The 16,018-nt window shown below is 51.1% G+C and overlaps 1 protein-coding gene across 5 annotated transcripts in view; it reads right to left on the minus strand.

Moving 5' to 3' along the window:
• Positions 1 to 16,018, minus strand: part of TSGA10 (testis specific 10) — a 505,694-nt gene that overhangs the window by 215,773 nt on the left and 273,903 nt on the right. For all 5 annotated transcript variants that reach the window (XM_085622835.1, XM_085622834.1, XM_085622832.1 and 2 more), the window contains one exon: positions 1,606 to 1,661. In XM_085622835.1, the coding sequence (XP_085478961.1) occupies positions 1,606 to 1,661 (56 nt within the window). The remainder of the gene's footprint in view (positions 1 to 1,605; positions 1,662 to 16,018) is intronic.

The following is a 16,018-nucleotide window of genomic DNA, read 5'->3' on the forward strand; positions in this document are numbered from 1 at the left end:
AGCACATATAAATGGACTGACTATGGCTTGGTGGGACTGCGGCACGATGCCACTAACAGTCTTATATACATAATCTGTGACTAGGCATATCCCTGACTAATTGTTGAATTACTAATACCTACAATGCATGCATAAGTAGGAAGGGAGGGCAAGCTGAGTGGACAACAATGGTGCCCCAGTTCTATACGTTAACCCTCTATTATTTTTTACTTTGTCCCTGATTGTTGTACTCCGCCTCCCTTGTTCATACACTACTTCACAGTAGTCGCCTATTGAATTCATTGGCGAGGTGTTTTCAGAGGGTCTGAGACATACTCCTTATTTGTAGCCAACTGCAATATGCTCCTATCTTCTCCACCTCTGTAACTCTCCCACAGTGTCCTATATTTTTGGCTTACCCCCAATACAGGGGATATTCACTGCGTTTTATTGTACATGTCTGTGTTATCAATTGAAAAATCAATAAAAACAGATTTCAAAATAAATAAATAAATGCAATTACAATACAAATACAATCCTCTACTGCTTTTCCATGAACTATCGAGGGAGTGAAAGGTGTAGGCGTAGGGATAGACCACAGCCACCCACTATGGACAATCTCATAGCCACGTCCATTTCTACTAGAAGATCTTTAGGCATACATTTCCTTCTGCATTGACGAAAGACATAAAAGCAGTGCCCGGAATAAAGTAAGTAGTAGTCACCAAAGAAAGCTGTTCAAAGTAGGGCCCATTGGGATCTCATGCGGCCAGGTAGAAAGGAGTCTGCAGGAGAACATTAGTTGTTGCAAAGGAACAAAGCTAGCATTTCATTATTCAGTGTGTCGCCATATTGGAAGGGGGAACATGGTTATGTCTTTCTGAAGGTAGCACAAAAGCTCCAAGGGTACTTTTTAACCCTGATCCAGGGGCTACGACCACCAGGGGAAGGAGGAGTGAAGTCTAGATGACTGTGGGTTTAGCTCGTCCAGATGTCCACTCTATCTTGGTACTGTGCTCTTTGGCATCTAGGCTTTGTTAGAAATGGTGTACAAGTCACATAAACTTGCAGCCTTTTTTAACATCAATTTTGTGTGTGGCTTTAGTTTGGTTTGTTAAGTGTTCATCCTTTTTTTGGCCCCCTGGGAAGGAGCTCATGGTGACCATAGAATAGGGTCTCGTCCATTCTCTTGGTTGTGACGGTCAATTACCTTTTCTCCTTTCTTGGATGCTTTGTGGTGTTGCAACTAAGATCCGATATTCAATGGATTATTCAGAACAAAATAATTTGTTTATTTGGTAAGAACCAATTAAACAAAATCCAAACATATTCAGAAATTACATTTAGAAAATAACCTCGTATATGAATACATTAATTACTGCAGAAAAAGAGAGCGATGGGGAAGAAGTATCTTTAACCCTGAATAAGCAAAACATTAAATTTGACGTCAGATCAAACAAGCAAGGTTCAATTTATCTGCCTACACCAAAAAAGAAGATCAAACAGACACGTCCATATATAGCAACTGGCAGTTTGCAAACTATTTTAATTTGCCAAATGTATATTTATCGTTCAATTTTATCTTCCATTACCACTTTTAGTTAATGTATATCATGTAGGACTTACCTTGAAGCATCTTCCAAATCTGCTATTGTATTCTTTAAATTTGAAACCGTCTTCTCCTTTAAAACAAATTGGAAGACAGACAGTCATTAAAACAGATAATGTAATTGGTTATAAACATTAATGGTAATAACCAGAAGTACATTTTCAGAATTATACAACTATTGTGCTTGTGTGCTAATCAGTTGGTAAATTAACCCTTGTACCATAAATATGGCTTCACACATCTAATTTCTGGTTGTTGTAATATTTGACATCAGAAATGGGCAGCACTCGCTCTTTCTTACAATAGCCTACAAACAGCCTACTTTAGACAAATGCTATGTGAATATCTATCTGTTCCAGTTCTGTGTTGTTGGTATTTGAGCTTTACACAATTCCGTGCTGCTGCTTAGCTTCTGAAGCCAGTGTAAAGAATTTCCATGTACTGTTTTAAGTACTCTTCAGCTATATTTATGTATTGTCTCTGCAAAGTCTAGGAATGTGCATTTGCTTTAATTTGTAGATTAGAGCTTCTACATTCAATGATAGTAATTTTCAGAAACTAATCTTTTGATGGTGCTGCCAGTCTTATATCTAAAAATATCAATTTTCATTACAGTGGTTTACCCCCCATGACTTAAATACATAGCAAACTTCCAATATATCTGAATTTATATTTGTTGAGCCTAGATCTACAATGAAACACTTCGATAGATGATGGAATTGTTAATTTTACAGGGTTTTCCAGATGCAGCTTTCAAGCACTACAAAAAGCTTGGAAAACTTAAAAAGCAACACCCTACTTAATAAACAATTTAACATCTTCAGTTTGCATGATGTTTGCATAGCTTGGAATCCTTTTAACATGATCTTCCATATTAAATGGACACTAGAGAAAATGGACACCACCCACAGACGTGTGGGGTGTGTAACTGTGTATTTGCAACATTAAGGATTCATTAAGAGTGGCCTGTTACAGTGCGATCCATTCAGAAGCACTTGTTTACTCATGGATCTTAATTACAAATTGAACGTTTATTACACCCAGTAGTTACTGGGTATTATAAAGATCGTACCATTTGTTACATTTCAACAGGTAAAACATACTGAAATTTAACAAGGGGAAAAGGTTCGGTTTTCACCAAGACATGCAGATTTTGGTGTCTAATTTTGTCCTTGCGATAATTATTTTATCAAAATAGTGGCCCATTTGAAATGAAGGCATGGGCTAAGGAACATATTTGAAGCGATGTTCATTCATTATTTAGGAGGGCCATTTAAAATCCTGGAGACTTCATTTGGATGACTTCCATCCCACCAGGTTTCATCATGCAATCCAAATCAATTAGAACAAAAGAAGTGCGAGTAGAAAAGGGGCCTGCCTCTGTCTTAATCCCACCACTATAAAATCGTTCTCCCAGACTATCTAGCAATGGATGTCTCAGAGACAGCTAAAAAATAATGGGCTGATACAGTATTCATTATTTTTGGAACCATTGCAATATTTAGCAAAATTGCTCCTTCCTTTTCTCTCGCCATTATGTTTGGTCACATCTGTGTCTCAGTGCCCAAAGTAAAAAAAAAAATATATATATATTAATCTCAGAGCCTATCTTGATGACCTCCTCTATATGGAATTACAAATCTTTGTGTGACCAAGAATTTATTTTCCAGCTTAATCGATTGGAAACTCATAAAGTCTGTCATTCAGCTTAGGTGGTGGCATTCGTCCCGTACCAGGGCACCGTCCACTCTCAGCTGGATCAGTACCTTGTGGCTATCCACCTCTAGAGGTCAGATTGGTGAACTGTAGTCTACCCAAAAAGCAGAAGTTCACCTGATGTGGGTCTTAAGGAAAAAGTATCCCATTACAGTGACCAGCAACAGTGGCTAGCAATGGAGTCCGGAAGTCAGTCGTTGTAGCATACTCAAATGTCCCTGTGGGACTGTTCTGTGTGCAAGAAACTGTCCAAGCATGGGCCGAAAACATAACTTTTCTTCCTCAGGCCTTTCTTCCTCACACCAGAATCTTGAGAAAATCACATATGTATTATGCACCTTTTCCCAATCAATTGCAGTTAAAAATGCTGAAATTCAGGATTTTCTGCCATTGGATTCCTAACCTAATGTCAACTTAAAGGTTAGGGAAAACAAGATCCGTACAAGACCCACTAGACACATGGCCCAGCATGTTAAAATAACAGCAAAATGTGCACACGTTATTGGTTAAAAAAAAACTCCAGGCTAATCCTAGAAGTGTCTCAGTGCCAGTGAAGGTTGGTTTACTGATTTCTGAAACTGTTGACTAGAAGAGAGCTATTAGCATTTGAAACAATATCAACAGAGAGGAGGCCTGAAAAGTAACACTATAAAAGCTTGGGCAATAAATATAAATAGGTATTTTAACACATGTCCACAAGAGGGAACTGGGATGAAATTAGTTATGATGAAAATACTGGAGGTAATTGCTCTAAACCTAATAATTTGAGATGTCGTATCTGTTTTATTGAATTTACTGTGATGCAATATTTTCGAGATGATGTTTTATATTGAAAGATGAAAATCAATAACAATAAATGTCAGCTGATCAGAGTGCATTGTAAGAATGTTATTTTATTTCATTAGTTGTGCTGTCATTTAATGATTTTTTAAGATACGTTGTGATTCTGTTGGTGCTTCAATGTGGGATTTGTCTGTATTAAATGTCTTATATGTGCTTCAAATCATGGATCTTCATAATTTCTTCCCTTACTGATGTGTTTGTGCCTATAAGCTGTCCTCAGTAAACTGCATGCTGTGTGCCCCGCGCTTTGTTGTGGAATATGCGAGGAAACAGCTGCTGGAAAAGACTGAGGAAAGCAGAGCAACACTCCTAATAAGGTTTTTATGTTTCTCAAATACAAGTGTTTGCATGCATACAACAAACAACAGAAAAATACTATCACAAAACATAGGAACAGGAATACTAGCAATGCCTTTCAAAAACAATCCAGTCTGGTACATCTTGTCACAGGTTACATTGTATTAGCACACATAAAAATGTACACGAGTCTTATATGAATTCTGTAGGCCAAAAATGTCAGGCGATTAAGTAGGAATCCACTATTGTAATAGATAAATTGGTGTAAAGTGATCCATCACGTTCAGCGATGTCCACTGTTGGGTATTCCTATCCTCACATAGTGCCGCCATTTCACACTGTAGGGCTACAAGTCCCAAAGATACCACTGTCTTGTAGTTTTATTTTTACATGTCTCAAAAGAGTCTAAACAGAGCCATCTTAGGAAGTACACCATCAGTGCCCATACCACCGCACTTGACAGGACTTCATGTCTCCAATGCCAACATTCAAAATTGCTATTACTCAGGACATGAAGGATAACAGTGTGAGTTTTATATTTCAAGGCACTACAAGGCACTTTAAGCCTCACTGTTGGAAAGGCGTTCGCCGGAGGGGGGTTCGATACACGTCTTGCCCACCCCTTTGACCCACCTCTCCCAAGTAGGCCGAACCAGGCGCGCACACCCTGAGCTTACACTACGAACAGAGTGACACCACACGTATTCTTTGTAGGACGATAGGTTCTTTTATCGATGGTTTCAAGGGATCTTTATGATCCACGGTGCAAGCAGTACAGCAGTGGCACAAGGTACCACAAATCGGTCGTGGGGGAATGGGGGTAGCGGGACAGTCTTTAAAGATAGTGTCTCTGCGAAATACCCTGCGGATAGCTCACAATCCTCGAGCTGGAGGGTGTCGTGTCTCTGGGCGATCTCTTACCGAGTCGTCCTCAAGGGGAGCGCCGCGAGTCTCTCAGCAGGCACAGGCGGTCGGAGTTCGGGAGCCGCGATCCCGTCAGCAAGGCTCAGATGGTTCAATAGCTGGGGGCCGCGAGTCACTCAGCTGGCCCAGGTGGTTCAGTGTTCGGGAGCCGCGACCTCGTCAGCAAGGCTCAGATGGTTCAATAGCTGGGGGCCGCGAGTCACTCAGCAGGCCCAGGTGGTTCAGTGCTCGGGAGCCGCGACCTCGTCAGCAGGGCTCAGATGGTTCAATAGCGAGAGGCCGCGAGTCACTCAGCAGGCCCAGGTGACTTCAGCGTTCGGGAGCCGCGACAGCGTCAGCAGGCTCGGATGGTTTCAGGTCTTCTCTGCATTCGTTCCTCCGGCACCCCTTGTTATACTCCGCTTTCTCTTTGAAGTCCGGAGTCCTCGCAGAGGGGGGACTGGGGTGACGGAGGGGGTTCGGCGGAATTTCCTGCCGCTCACTTCTTTGGTCTTTTCAGGTGGGTCTGGGAGGGACCCCAGACGCTCGGCAGGGGAGGCGCCTGCTCCCCAGGGGCCTGGTGGCCGATCGAGTCTTCCCGGGGAAGGCGACCCGAGGTGTGACTGGGCTGGCGCCTCTGGGTCTGGCTCGAGGGTTCCCGCTCCCTCGGTCGGACATGCGTGGTAGGGTGTCGAGTCTGTCAGGGCTCTGGCCGGCCCTCGGATCTGGGTGGCTGGGGCGGCCGGAGTCGGAGATGTCGTGCCTGGAGGGTGGTTGCAGGGTGGCTGGAGGATTGGGAGGGCAACGCCGTGAGGCCGGTCTCACACGCGTCCCCCCCAGCTGAAAGGCGTGGAGAACTACCCATCCACTGGGGGGTTCTCCTCGCCGAAGCGGAAGAACTGGGACAGGCCGTCGGCGTTGGCATGATCCGTCCCGGGGCGATGTTCGACGGTGAAGTCCATCCCTTGGAGAGAGATGGACCATCGTAGTAGCTTGGGGTTCTCCCCCCTCATCTGCATTAGCCACCGCAAGGGCCGGTGGTCTGTCTGCACTCGGAAATGGGTCCCGAACAAGTAGGGCCATAGTTTCTTGAGGGCCCAGACTACGGCGAAGGTCTCTCGTTCTATAGTACTCCAACGTTGCTCTCGCGGCAGCAGCCTTCGGCTGATGAAGGCTATGGGCTGATCGATGCCCTTGTCGTCGAACTGCGAGAGGACGGCCCCGATGCCGTGTTCGGATGCGTCGGTCTGGACCACAAACTCTTGGGAGTAGTCGGGGGCCTTGAGTACGGGGGCGGTGCACATGGCGGTTTTCAAGGCGTTGAACGCCTGCTGGCACTGGGGGGTCCACTGCACCCTCTTCGGGAGCTTTTTGGAGGTCAACTCCGTGAGAGGCCCTGCTAGGCTACCATAGTTTTTAATGAACCTCCGGTAGTATCCTGTGAGGCCCAGGAAGGCCCGGACTTCTGTCTGAGTGGCGGGGGGCTCCCAGGACTTGATGGCGTCGATCTTTGGTTGGAGAGGGGCGACCTGCCCGCTGCCCACCTGATGCCCCAGATAGACCACGGAGCCTTGCCCGAGCTGACATTTGCTGGCCTTCACTGTCAGGCCGGCTTGGCGCAGGGCCATTAGTACTTGTCGGAGGTGCTGGAGATGTTCGTGCCATTGAGAGCTGAATACAGCGATGTCGTCAAGGTACGCTGCGCTGAACTCCTCGAGTCCGGCCAGGACCTTGTTCACCAACCGTGGCTGGGGCGTTCTTCATCCCGAATGGCATGACCCTGAAGCGGTAGTGTCCATCTGGTGTGGAGAAGGCAGAGCGTTCTTTCGCTCCCTCCGTGAGAGCAATCTGCCAGTATCCGCAGGTCAGGTCGAAAGTGCTGAGGAACCGGGCGGCCCCAAGGCGGTCGATGAGCTCGTCGGCGCGGGGAATAGGGTGAGCGTCGGCTCGTGTGACCGCATTGAGCCCCCGGTAGTCCACACAGAATCTTAGTTCGGGGGCGACCCCAGGGGAAGCCGCCTTCGGGACCAGAACCACCGGGCTGGCCCAGGGGCTGTCGGAGGGCTCGATTACTCCAAGGGTGAGCATCTTCTGTACCTCGGTCTTGATGCAGGTGCGGACCCGGTCAGGCACCCGGTAGGCTCGGTGTCTCACAGGCGGGCTGTCGCCGGTGTCCACGTCGTGGACACACCAGTCGGTGACCCTTGGAATGAGGGAGAAGAGGTCTGCGAATTGTCTGAGCAGCTGGCGGCAGTCGTCGGACTGTTGGGGAGTGAGGGTGGTTGAAAGTCTCACTCCTTCCACGGAACCATCCAGGTCTTTAGTGCACAGGGGGTCGGGCAGGGGTTCGGTGTCTTCTTCCGCCCCATTATCGGTGGCCAGTAGCAAACTTAATTCTGTTATCACAAAGTGGGGCTTGAGACGGTTCACGTGGAGGACCCGGAGGGGGTTCCGTGGGGACTGTACATCGACCAGGTACGTGACCTGACTCTTCCGCTCGATCACCTTGAAGGGACCAGTCCATTTGTCTTGTAGGGCGCAGGGCTTCACCGGGGCCATGACCCAAACCTGCTGGCCCGGCTGGAACTCGACCAGGGTTGCGTTCTGGTCATACCAGCGCTTCATTTCTTCTTGGCTGGCCTCGAGGTTAGCCTTTGCGAGTTCTCTGTACTTCCTCGTCTGGTTGCGGAGCGCCAGGATGTAGCGGAACACATCAGGGGGTGTCCCCCGGGGGCTTGTCTCCCAGCCCTCTTTGACCAGGCTCAGGGGCCCTGGGACGGGGTGCCCATATAGCAGTTCGAAGGGGCTGAACCCCAGAGACTTTTGGGGAACTTCTCGGTACGCGAACAGGAGGCAAGGGAGGAGGACGTCCCATTTCCGGCGCAGGGGCTCTTCGAGGCCCAGGATCATTCCCTTCAGGGTTCGGTTGAAGCGTTCCACTAGGCCGTTGCCCTGGGGGTGGTAGGGGGTCGTGAACTTATATGTGACTCCGCACTGCTGCCACAGGGACTTCATGTAGCGGGATATGAAGTTAGTGCCGCGATCACTCACCACCTCGCGGGGAAATCCGACACGGGAGAAGATCCCCATGAGAGCCCGGCCCACCACGGGAGCCGTCACGGTGCGGAGGGGAATGGCCTCGGGGTAGCGGGTGGCATGGTCCACCAGGACAAGGATGAAGCGGTGGCCCTGGGCGGTCTTTGGATCCAGGGGTCCCACGATGTCGATGCCGACCCGCTCGAACGGGGTACTCACAACGGGGAACGGTTGTAAGGGAGCTTTGCGTTTTCCGCCACTCTTCCCACTGCCTTGGCACGTGAGGCAGGATTTGCAGTGTACTTCTACATTCGCTCGCATCTTGGGCCAATAGAAGTGGGTAACCAGTCGCTGATATGTTTTGTCTTGGCCTAAGTGTCCTGCCAAGGGTACATCGTGGGCCAGGCCCAGGAGGAGGCTTCGGAAACGCAGGGGTACCACCAGTACTCGGGCTGCGCCTAGCTCGGCGGACTTTTGTTCGCTGTATAGGAGGCCATTGTCCCAATAGATCCAATGGGTTCCGGCTCGGTCACCGGCGGCCTGGGCTTCGGCTTGTTGTCTGAGCCCCACGAGGGAGGGGCAGGTAGCCTGTTCCTGGCAGAACTCCTCACGGGAGGGCCCTCCCTCACAGCGCCATTGGGCCATCTCTGGTAGTTCTTCGAGCTCAGTCAGGGCCTCAGGGGCGGAAGGTTCCGGTCCTTCTCCCGGGTTAGTGTCTTCTTCTCCCGCCGAAGGAGGGTTGTCCGCTTCTGGTAGGGTGTCCCGGTTCTCGGGGACAGTGTTCGGTGGGAGGGCCTCACCGCCCTCGGAGAGAGGCAATCGCGCGGTCATGGAGCGCGTGGTGGCGCAGACCCATTCTGGTAGGCCCACACCATCTCGAGATGGGCTCTTCGTTCTACTTGACCCCATGGGGAACTCTCCAGGTCGTTGCCCAGGAGGCAGTCTACGGGCTGTGATGTTCGGACCGCTACCTTCAATTCTCCGGAGACCCCTCCCCACTCGAAAGGCACCAGCGCCATCTGGCAGAGGCTCTCAGAATTGTCGGAGGACACGACCGGACAGAGGGCACCGGTTAGGATCTGGTCTTCTGAAATTAGGCTGCGGTGGACCGCGGTGACACTCGCCCCGGTGTCGCGGAGGCCCTCGACTCGGCGGCCGTTGATGGTCACCTGCTGTCGGTATTTCTCTGTGTTGGCGGGCAAGGGTGTCCCGGGGACCATTTCTCGATCACCAAGGGAGACCAGGGCCATGGCCGCTGGTTCCCATTCTTCGGAGTCCTCCATCTCTTCCCCCAGAGCCACGGAGGCCATCTGCCGGGCCGGGGGTTGGTCGTTGCGGTTCGCTGATACTGGGGACACTGGGGGTCATTGGCGTAGTGTCCGGGCTGTTGGCAGCGGAAGCAGGTGATCCTAGCTCGTGGACCTAGCCGTCCTGGGGCTCCGGTGCTTGCTGTGGACGGGGCTGAACCTGCCGCTGGTGGGCTGCTGGGGGGGCTGTGTGAGGACCCCCCGGGGAAGTCTCTTGGTCGGCCGTGGTTTCCTCCGCCCCTCTGGCGGGGGGGCCTTGACTGTGGCGGCCGTAGTCCCCCACGGGGCCGCGGGTGGCCCGGGTATTCACCCAACGATCAGCCTCAGCGGCCAGCTTCCAAGGGCCGGTGAGTTTACTGTCCAGGAGATGTTGGCGCAGTTCTACAAAGCAATTGGCCGCTAAATGTTCCCAGGCAATCAGATCAAACAATTCTTCGAAGGTGGAGACCTTTCTGCCCTTGATCCACCCGTCCAAGGCTCGGCTGTAAAAGTTCACGTATTCTACCCACGTGGTGCCCGGTATCTTCTTGCAATCTCGGAACCGTTGTCGGTACATTTCGGGGGTGAGTCCATACCGGCCCACGAGGGCTTCCTTCATGTGGCTGTAGGAGTTCATGACCGTGGAGGGCAGATCTAGCAGGGTGTCTCTTCCTTCGCTTAAGAACCGGCCCCATAGGCCAGCCCCCAATCCTTCTGCGGGACTCGGTGAGAGGTCATGGCGACTTCGTAGGCCTTAACCCCTTCCATGCTGCGCAAATTCCGCCGCTGTGCTGACGGAATCTTGCGCGGGCGTGGTCATGACGGAACGGTTCCGTCATGAGCACAGCTCAACCGTGGCTCATGACGGAACCGTTCCGTCATGAGCACCGAAGGGGTTAAACCACTGCTGGATATCGTCATTCTTGTAATACTCTTTTACCACATCCTTGGGGATGTGGACTTTGGTTTCCCCGGTGGGAGCGGACGGTGGATTCCCGGGCGGCTGTGACTTTTCGTTTTTAGCCCGCCACTCGATCTCCTTCAGGCTGCGCTCATGTTCTAGCTGGAGTTTTTTTTCGTCGTGCTCTCTTTGGCGTCTCTTCTCCTCGAGTTCCCCTTGTAGTCGTAACTGCTCGACGGCCAACTTTTTCTCTGCCAGCTTTATTTCTCCCTCGATTTTTAGCTTTGCCAGTTCAAGTTTGTGGTTGCGGCTTCTCTCTCGGTCCGCTAGCTCCTCGGGGGACAGGTTCCCCTCTGGCCCATTGTTTCTCACCGGGATGCTTGGTGGTTCATGGGCAGAGTCTCCTTCCGTTTGGGTCGGGGGCGCCCCCGTCTCGACCCAGGTTTTCAGTACTTTCTGGAAGTCTTCCTTTGTGCTTAATCCGGTGGTAGCGATGCCAAGATCCTTGCAAAACTGTTTTAATTCTCTATGTGTGTAATAGTCCAATTGATCCTCTCGGAACGGTGAGCTTATTTCGGTACCTGCGGCACCCAGGGAGGTTTCTCCTTCCATCTCTGTTTGGTAGTGCGTCAGTCGTTCACTGCACGCTCTCTTTTGGTGTCGGCTCGGATCCTGTCGTCTGCCACCAAATGTTGGAAAGGCGTTCGCCGGAGGGGGGTTCGATACATGTCTTGCCCACCCCTTTGACCCACCTCTCCCAAGTAGGCCGAACCAGGCGCGCACACCCTGAGCTTACACTACGAACAGAGTGACACCACACGTATTCTTTGTAGGACGATAGGTTCTTTTTCGATGGTTTCAAGGGATCTTTATGATCCACGGTGCAAGCAGTACAGCAGTGGCACAAGGTACCACAAATCGGTCGTGGGGGAATGGGGGTAGCGGGACAGTCATTAAAGATAGTGTCTCTGCGAAATACCCTGCGGATAGCTCACAATCCTCGAGCTGGAGGGTGTCGTGTCTCTGGGCGATCTCTTACCGAGTCGTCCTCAAGGGGAGCGCCGCGAGTCTCTCAGCAGGCACAGGCGGTCGGAGTTCGGGAGCCGTGATCCCGTCAGCAAGGCTCAGATGGTTCAATAGCTGGGGGCCGCGAGTCACTCAGCAGGCCCAGGTGGTTCAGTGTTCGGGAGCCGCGACCTCGTCAGCAAGGCTCAGATGGTTCAATAGCTGGGGGCCGCGAGTCACTCAGCAGGCCCAGGTGGTTCAGTGTTCGGGAGCCGCGACCTCGTCAGCAGGGCTCAGATGGTTCAATAGCGAGAGGCCGCGAGTCACTCAGCAGGCCCAGGTGACTTCAGCGTTCGGGAGCCGCGACAGCGTCAGCAGGCTCGGATGGTTTCAGGTCTTCTCTGCATTCGTTCCTCCGGCACCCCTTGTTATACTCCGCTTTCTCTTTGAAGTCCGGAGTCCTCGCAGAGGGGGGACTGGGGTGACGGAGGGGGTTCGGCGGGATTTCCTGCCGCTCACTTCTTTGGTCTTTTTAGGTGGGTCTGGGAGGGACCCCAGACGCTCGGCAGGGGCGGCGCCTGCTCCCCAGGGGCCTGGTGGCCGATCGAGTCTTCCCAGGGAAGGCGACCCGAGGTGTGACTGGGCTGGCGCCTCTGGGTCTGGCTCGAGGGTTCCCGCTCCCTCGGTCGGACATGCGTGGTAGGGTGTCGAGTCTGTCAGGGCTCTGGCCGGCCCTCGGATCTGGGTGGCTGGGGCGGCCGGAGTCGGAGATGTCGTGCCTGGAGGGTGGTTGCAGGGTGGCTGGAGGATTGGGAGGGCAACGCCGTGAGGCCGGTCTCACACTCACAAAAGGAAAGGTTGAGAGAATAATCAATGACTTTCTGCAAGACGTGTTTCTATGTATGAATGCGATACACTGGAAAAAGACATCAGACTATAGAATAATACAATTAGGCGAGTGAGTCGCGATCTGGATATAGAGCAATGTGATTTGGCCACATTTGTCACCATCCTATCTACAGGTAACTGGAAGCGGAAACTGTCTAACAACACACTTGCAGTGACTGTAGTCTACAAGCCGGCAGCATAGAAGACTGCGATGAAAACCAAACTGACATGGGAAACTCCACCATGGCTGGCAGAAGAAAGAAGAAGGTAGCCATATCACAGTGTTGCAGGAAATAGGAGTAATTAATTGCAATCGGTAAACTGGAAGATATTCTCATCCTGAAGTCAGAGAACCATACAAACCCTTGGGAGAGTCGGAGTTCCATAAAAAGTAATTCTTTTCTAACTTTCTCACATCTGTAGCTAGGGTATTTAAGTTTCCGGACAGACAGCATTTCCTGGACATAGTCATTCATGCTTTACTTCAGTTGCATAAAGAGATGAACAGTGAGGTTGTGTATCCCTCCGACTTACACATTTCCCTATACATTTGTTCCACTGCCACATTATGTCTGGCTTCATATTGAAGCTGTTGACAGACCTAATGTGTTCAACAAAAAAGGGCTTTCAGAGCACCAGTGAAAGAGGGGTTTAGGCTCCACAAACATGTTTGATCCCCTGAGTACAGGATTTGATTGGACCAAAGTTGTGTGCTTCCACTGAAACTAGTGTTTATAATGGACGTTTTGGTTTGTAGCCAAACGTATAGTCAGTACAACAGGATTGAGTTGACTATGGTGGCAAGCCAATGAGCATGGCTATAGGCCCGATCTGTTTATTGAGAAATGTTACAATAAGGGCAGTAAGCCTGATTCATTTATTGTGAAAAGCATATGTTATCAATCCATTTAAGGATGGGTTGGTACTATTCTTTATGTAAGCCTGCAGAGAAGGATTTTTTTACATGGAATCTCAAACATCACAGCAGTAAGCAATGTGTTTGGTGTTGGTTATCCCCTGTGACAACATGTGGGTATAGAGATTTGCTCTGTGAGAATTCTTGTTAGGCCCTCTTAGGAGAGACAGCATTTTGCTTAACCAACTTTATTTTTGTATGCATTTGGAATTTTATAACTGTATTTCTGATGGTCGCTTTCAGGTTTAAATCTAATTGATTTTTAGGCCAACGTTAATACAAAATTCTTCCCACCTATCTCCAGAGACCAGTGGGAAACCATAAAAGTCACATTAACTAGAAGGTTGGCAGATGGGGAGGGGATTGGAGGAAAAGAGGGGACATAGAGAGAGAGGACGAAGGGAAAACAAAGGAAGGGGGTGTAAGGATCCCCCGCCGCTGCTGGGGCAAAGTCACCGAAGACCAGCTAACAACCACCCTGGCCCAGAGCCCACCCCCGACCCCACCGACCCTGATGCCGCCGCCAGCAATCTCAGACACTGGATCGACGACTGCGCCATCACCCTCGCCCCGTTCAAGAACCCCTCCAACAGACGCACCAACAGGAACGCCAACTGGTTCACCAAGGACCTCCAGACCTCCAAACAAAACTGCAGAAAATTGGAGGAGAAATGGCACCACAAACAGACACCGGAGAACCTAGTGGCCCAGAAGAACGCCATGCGCCAACATCATCACCTCATCAGAGCCGCCAAAAAAACCAACAGCGACCCCCTGCTCACATGGACTAACATCAACGACGACAACACCATCAAAATCATGAGCACCATCCACTCCTGCTCCCCGTCAGACCCATGCCCTCACCACATCTTCAACAAAGCCAGCGCCACCATCGCACCCCACCTCCGCAAGGCCACCAACATCTCCTTCGAGACCGGGACCTTCCCGGAGAGCTGGAAGCACGCCGAAATCAACGCCTTGCTCAAGAAACCCAAGGCAGACCCGAGGGACCTCAAGAACTTCCGGCCCATCTCCCTGCTCCCGTTCCCAGCGAAGGTCATCGAGAAGACCGTCAACAAACAACTGACCCACTACCTCGAGGAGAACAACATCCTGGACCCGTCCCAGTCTGGGTTCTGCAGCAACTACAGCACCGAAACAGCCCTCATCGCCGCCACCGACGACATCAGGGCCCTCCTGGACCTCTTTCGACATGGTCTGCCACCACACCCTACGCACTCACCTCTACGACGCAGGAATCCGCGAGAAAAGTTCTGGTCTGGACCACCTCCTTCCTCTCCGACAGAACGCAGAGCGTCCGACTCCCCCCTTTCCGATCCGAAGCCTCCAAGATCATCTGCGGCGTACCCCAAGGATCATCCCTCAGCCCGACACTGTTCAATGTCTACATGGCACCGCTCGCCCGCGTCGCTAGACTGTACAACCTCAACATCATCTCCTACGCAGACGACACACAGCTGACACTCTCCCTCACCAAAGACCCTCGCACCACTAAAACCAACCTCCACGAAGGAATGAAAGCCGTTGCCGAGTGGATGAAGAACAGCCGTCAGAAACTGAACTCGAAAAAGACGGAGGTCCTCATCCTCGGCTCCACCCCCACAGCCTGGGACGACTCCTGGTGGCCAACTGCCCTGGGTGCAGCTCCAACACCCACTGACCACGCACGCAACCTGGCATTCATCCTCGACTCAACTCTCTCCATGACCAAGCAAGTCAACGCAATCTCATCCTCCTGCTTCAACACCCTCCGCATGCTCCGAAAGATCTACAGGTGGATCTCCACCGACACAAGAAGAACGGTCACCCAAGTCCTAGTCAGCCGACTACTGGACTATGGAAATGCCCTCTATGCGGGAGCCCTGGCCAAATTGCTGAAACGACTGCAACGCATACAGAACGCCTCCGCCCGCCAGATCCTCGACATCCCTCACCACAGCCACATCACACTCCACCTGAGAGACCTGCACTGGATCACCTTCAAGCTCCTCACCCACGCACACAAGGCACTCCACGACACCGGATCAGCATACCTCAACAGACGACTCACTTTCTACACCCCGAACCGCCAGCTCTGCTCCGCTGACCTTGCCCTCGCCACCGACCCCCGCATCCGGAGAATGACCACTGGCGGCAGATCGTTCTCCTACCTTGCCGCCAAATCCTGGAACACCCTCCCTATCCTTCTACGGCAGACCGAAGACCTCCTGACCTACAGGAGGCTACTCAAGACCTGGCTGTTCGAGCAGTAGCAGCACCCCCACCCCCACAGCGCCTTGAGACCCTTACAGGTGAGTAGTGCGCTCTATAAATGCCGTGATTGATTGATTGATTGATTAAGGATAGGAGGCTAACTTTCTGGACAGCGCAGTGCATATGAAACCATAGAATTACTAGGGCTGAAAAGGGTAAGACAAATGGGAAAGACCATCTCTAGAACCTCAATAAGTACCATGGTCTGGGCGGGTAAGGCCAAGGACTCGTAAATAGGTTGGGCAAGTTAACTCCCTGAACTCATCGGACAAAAAGCTGATGCAAGGCCCCAGGTTCTGTAAAAGAGTGGCAGTGCACTGGATATGGCTGTGATTAATTTCTCCATCCCTAGAAGGTCTTACAGC

The sequence above is a fragment of the Triturus cristatus genome, chromosome 8, assembly GCF_964204655.1.
Source record: "Triturus cristatus chromosome 8, aTriCri1.1, whole genome shotgun sequence".
Taxonomy (NCBI): Eukaryota; Metazoa; Chordata; class Amphibia; order Caudata; family Salamandridae; genus Triturus; species Triturus cristatus.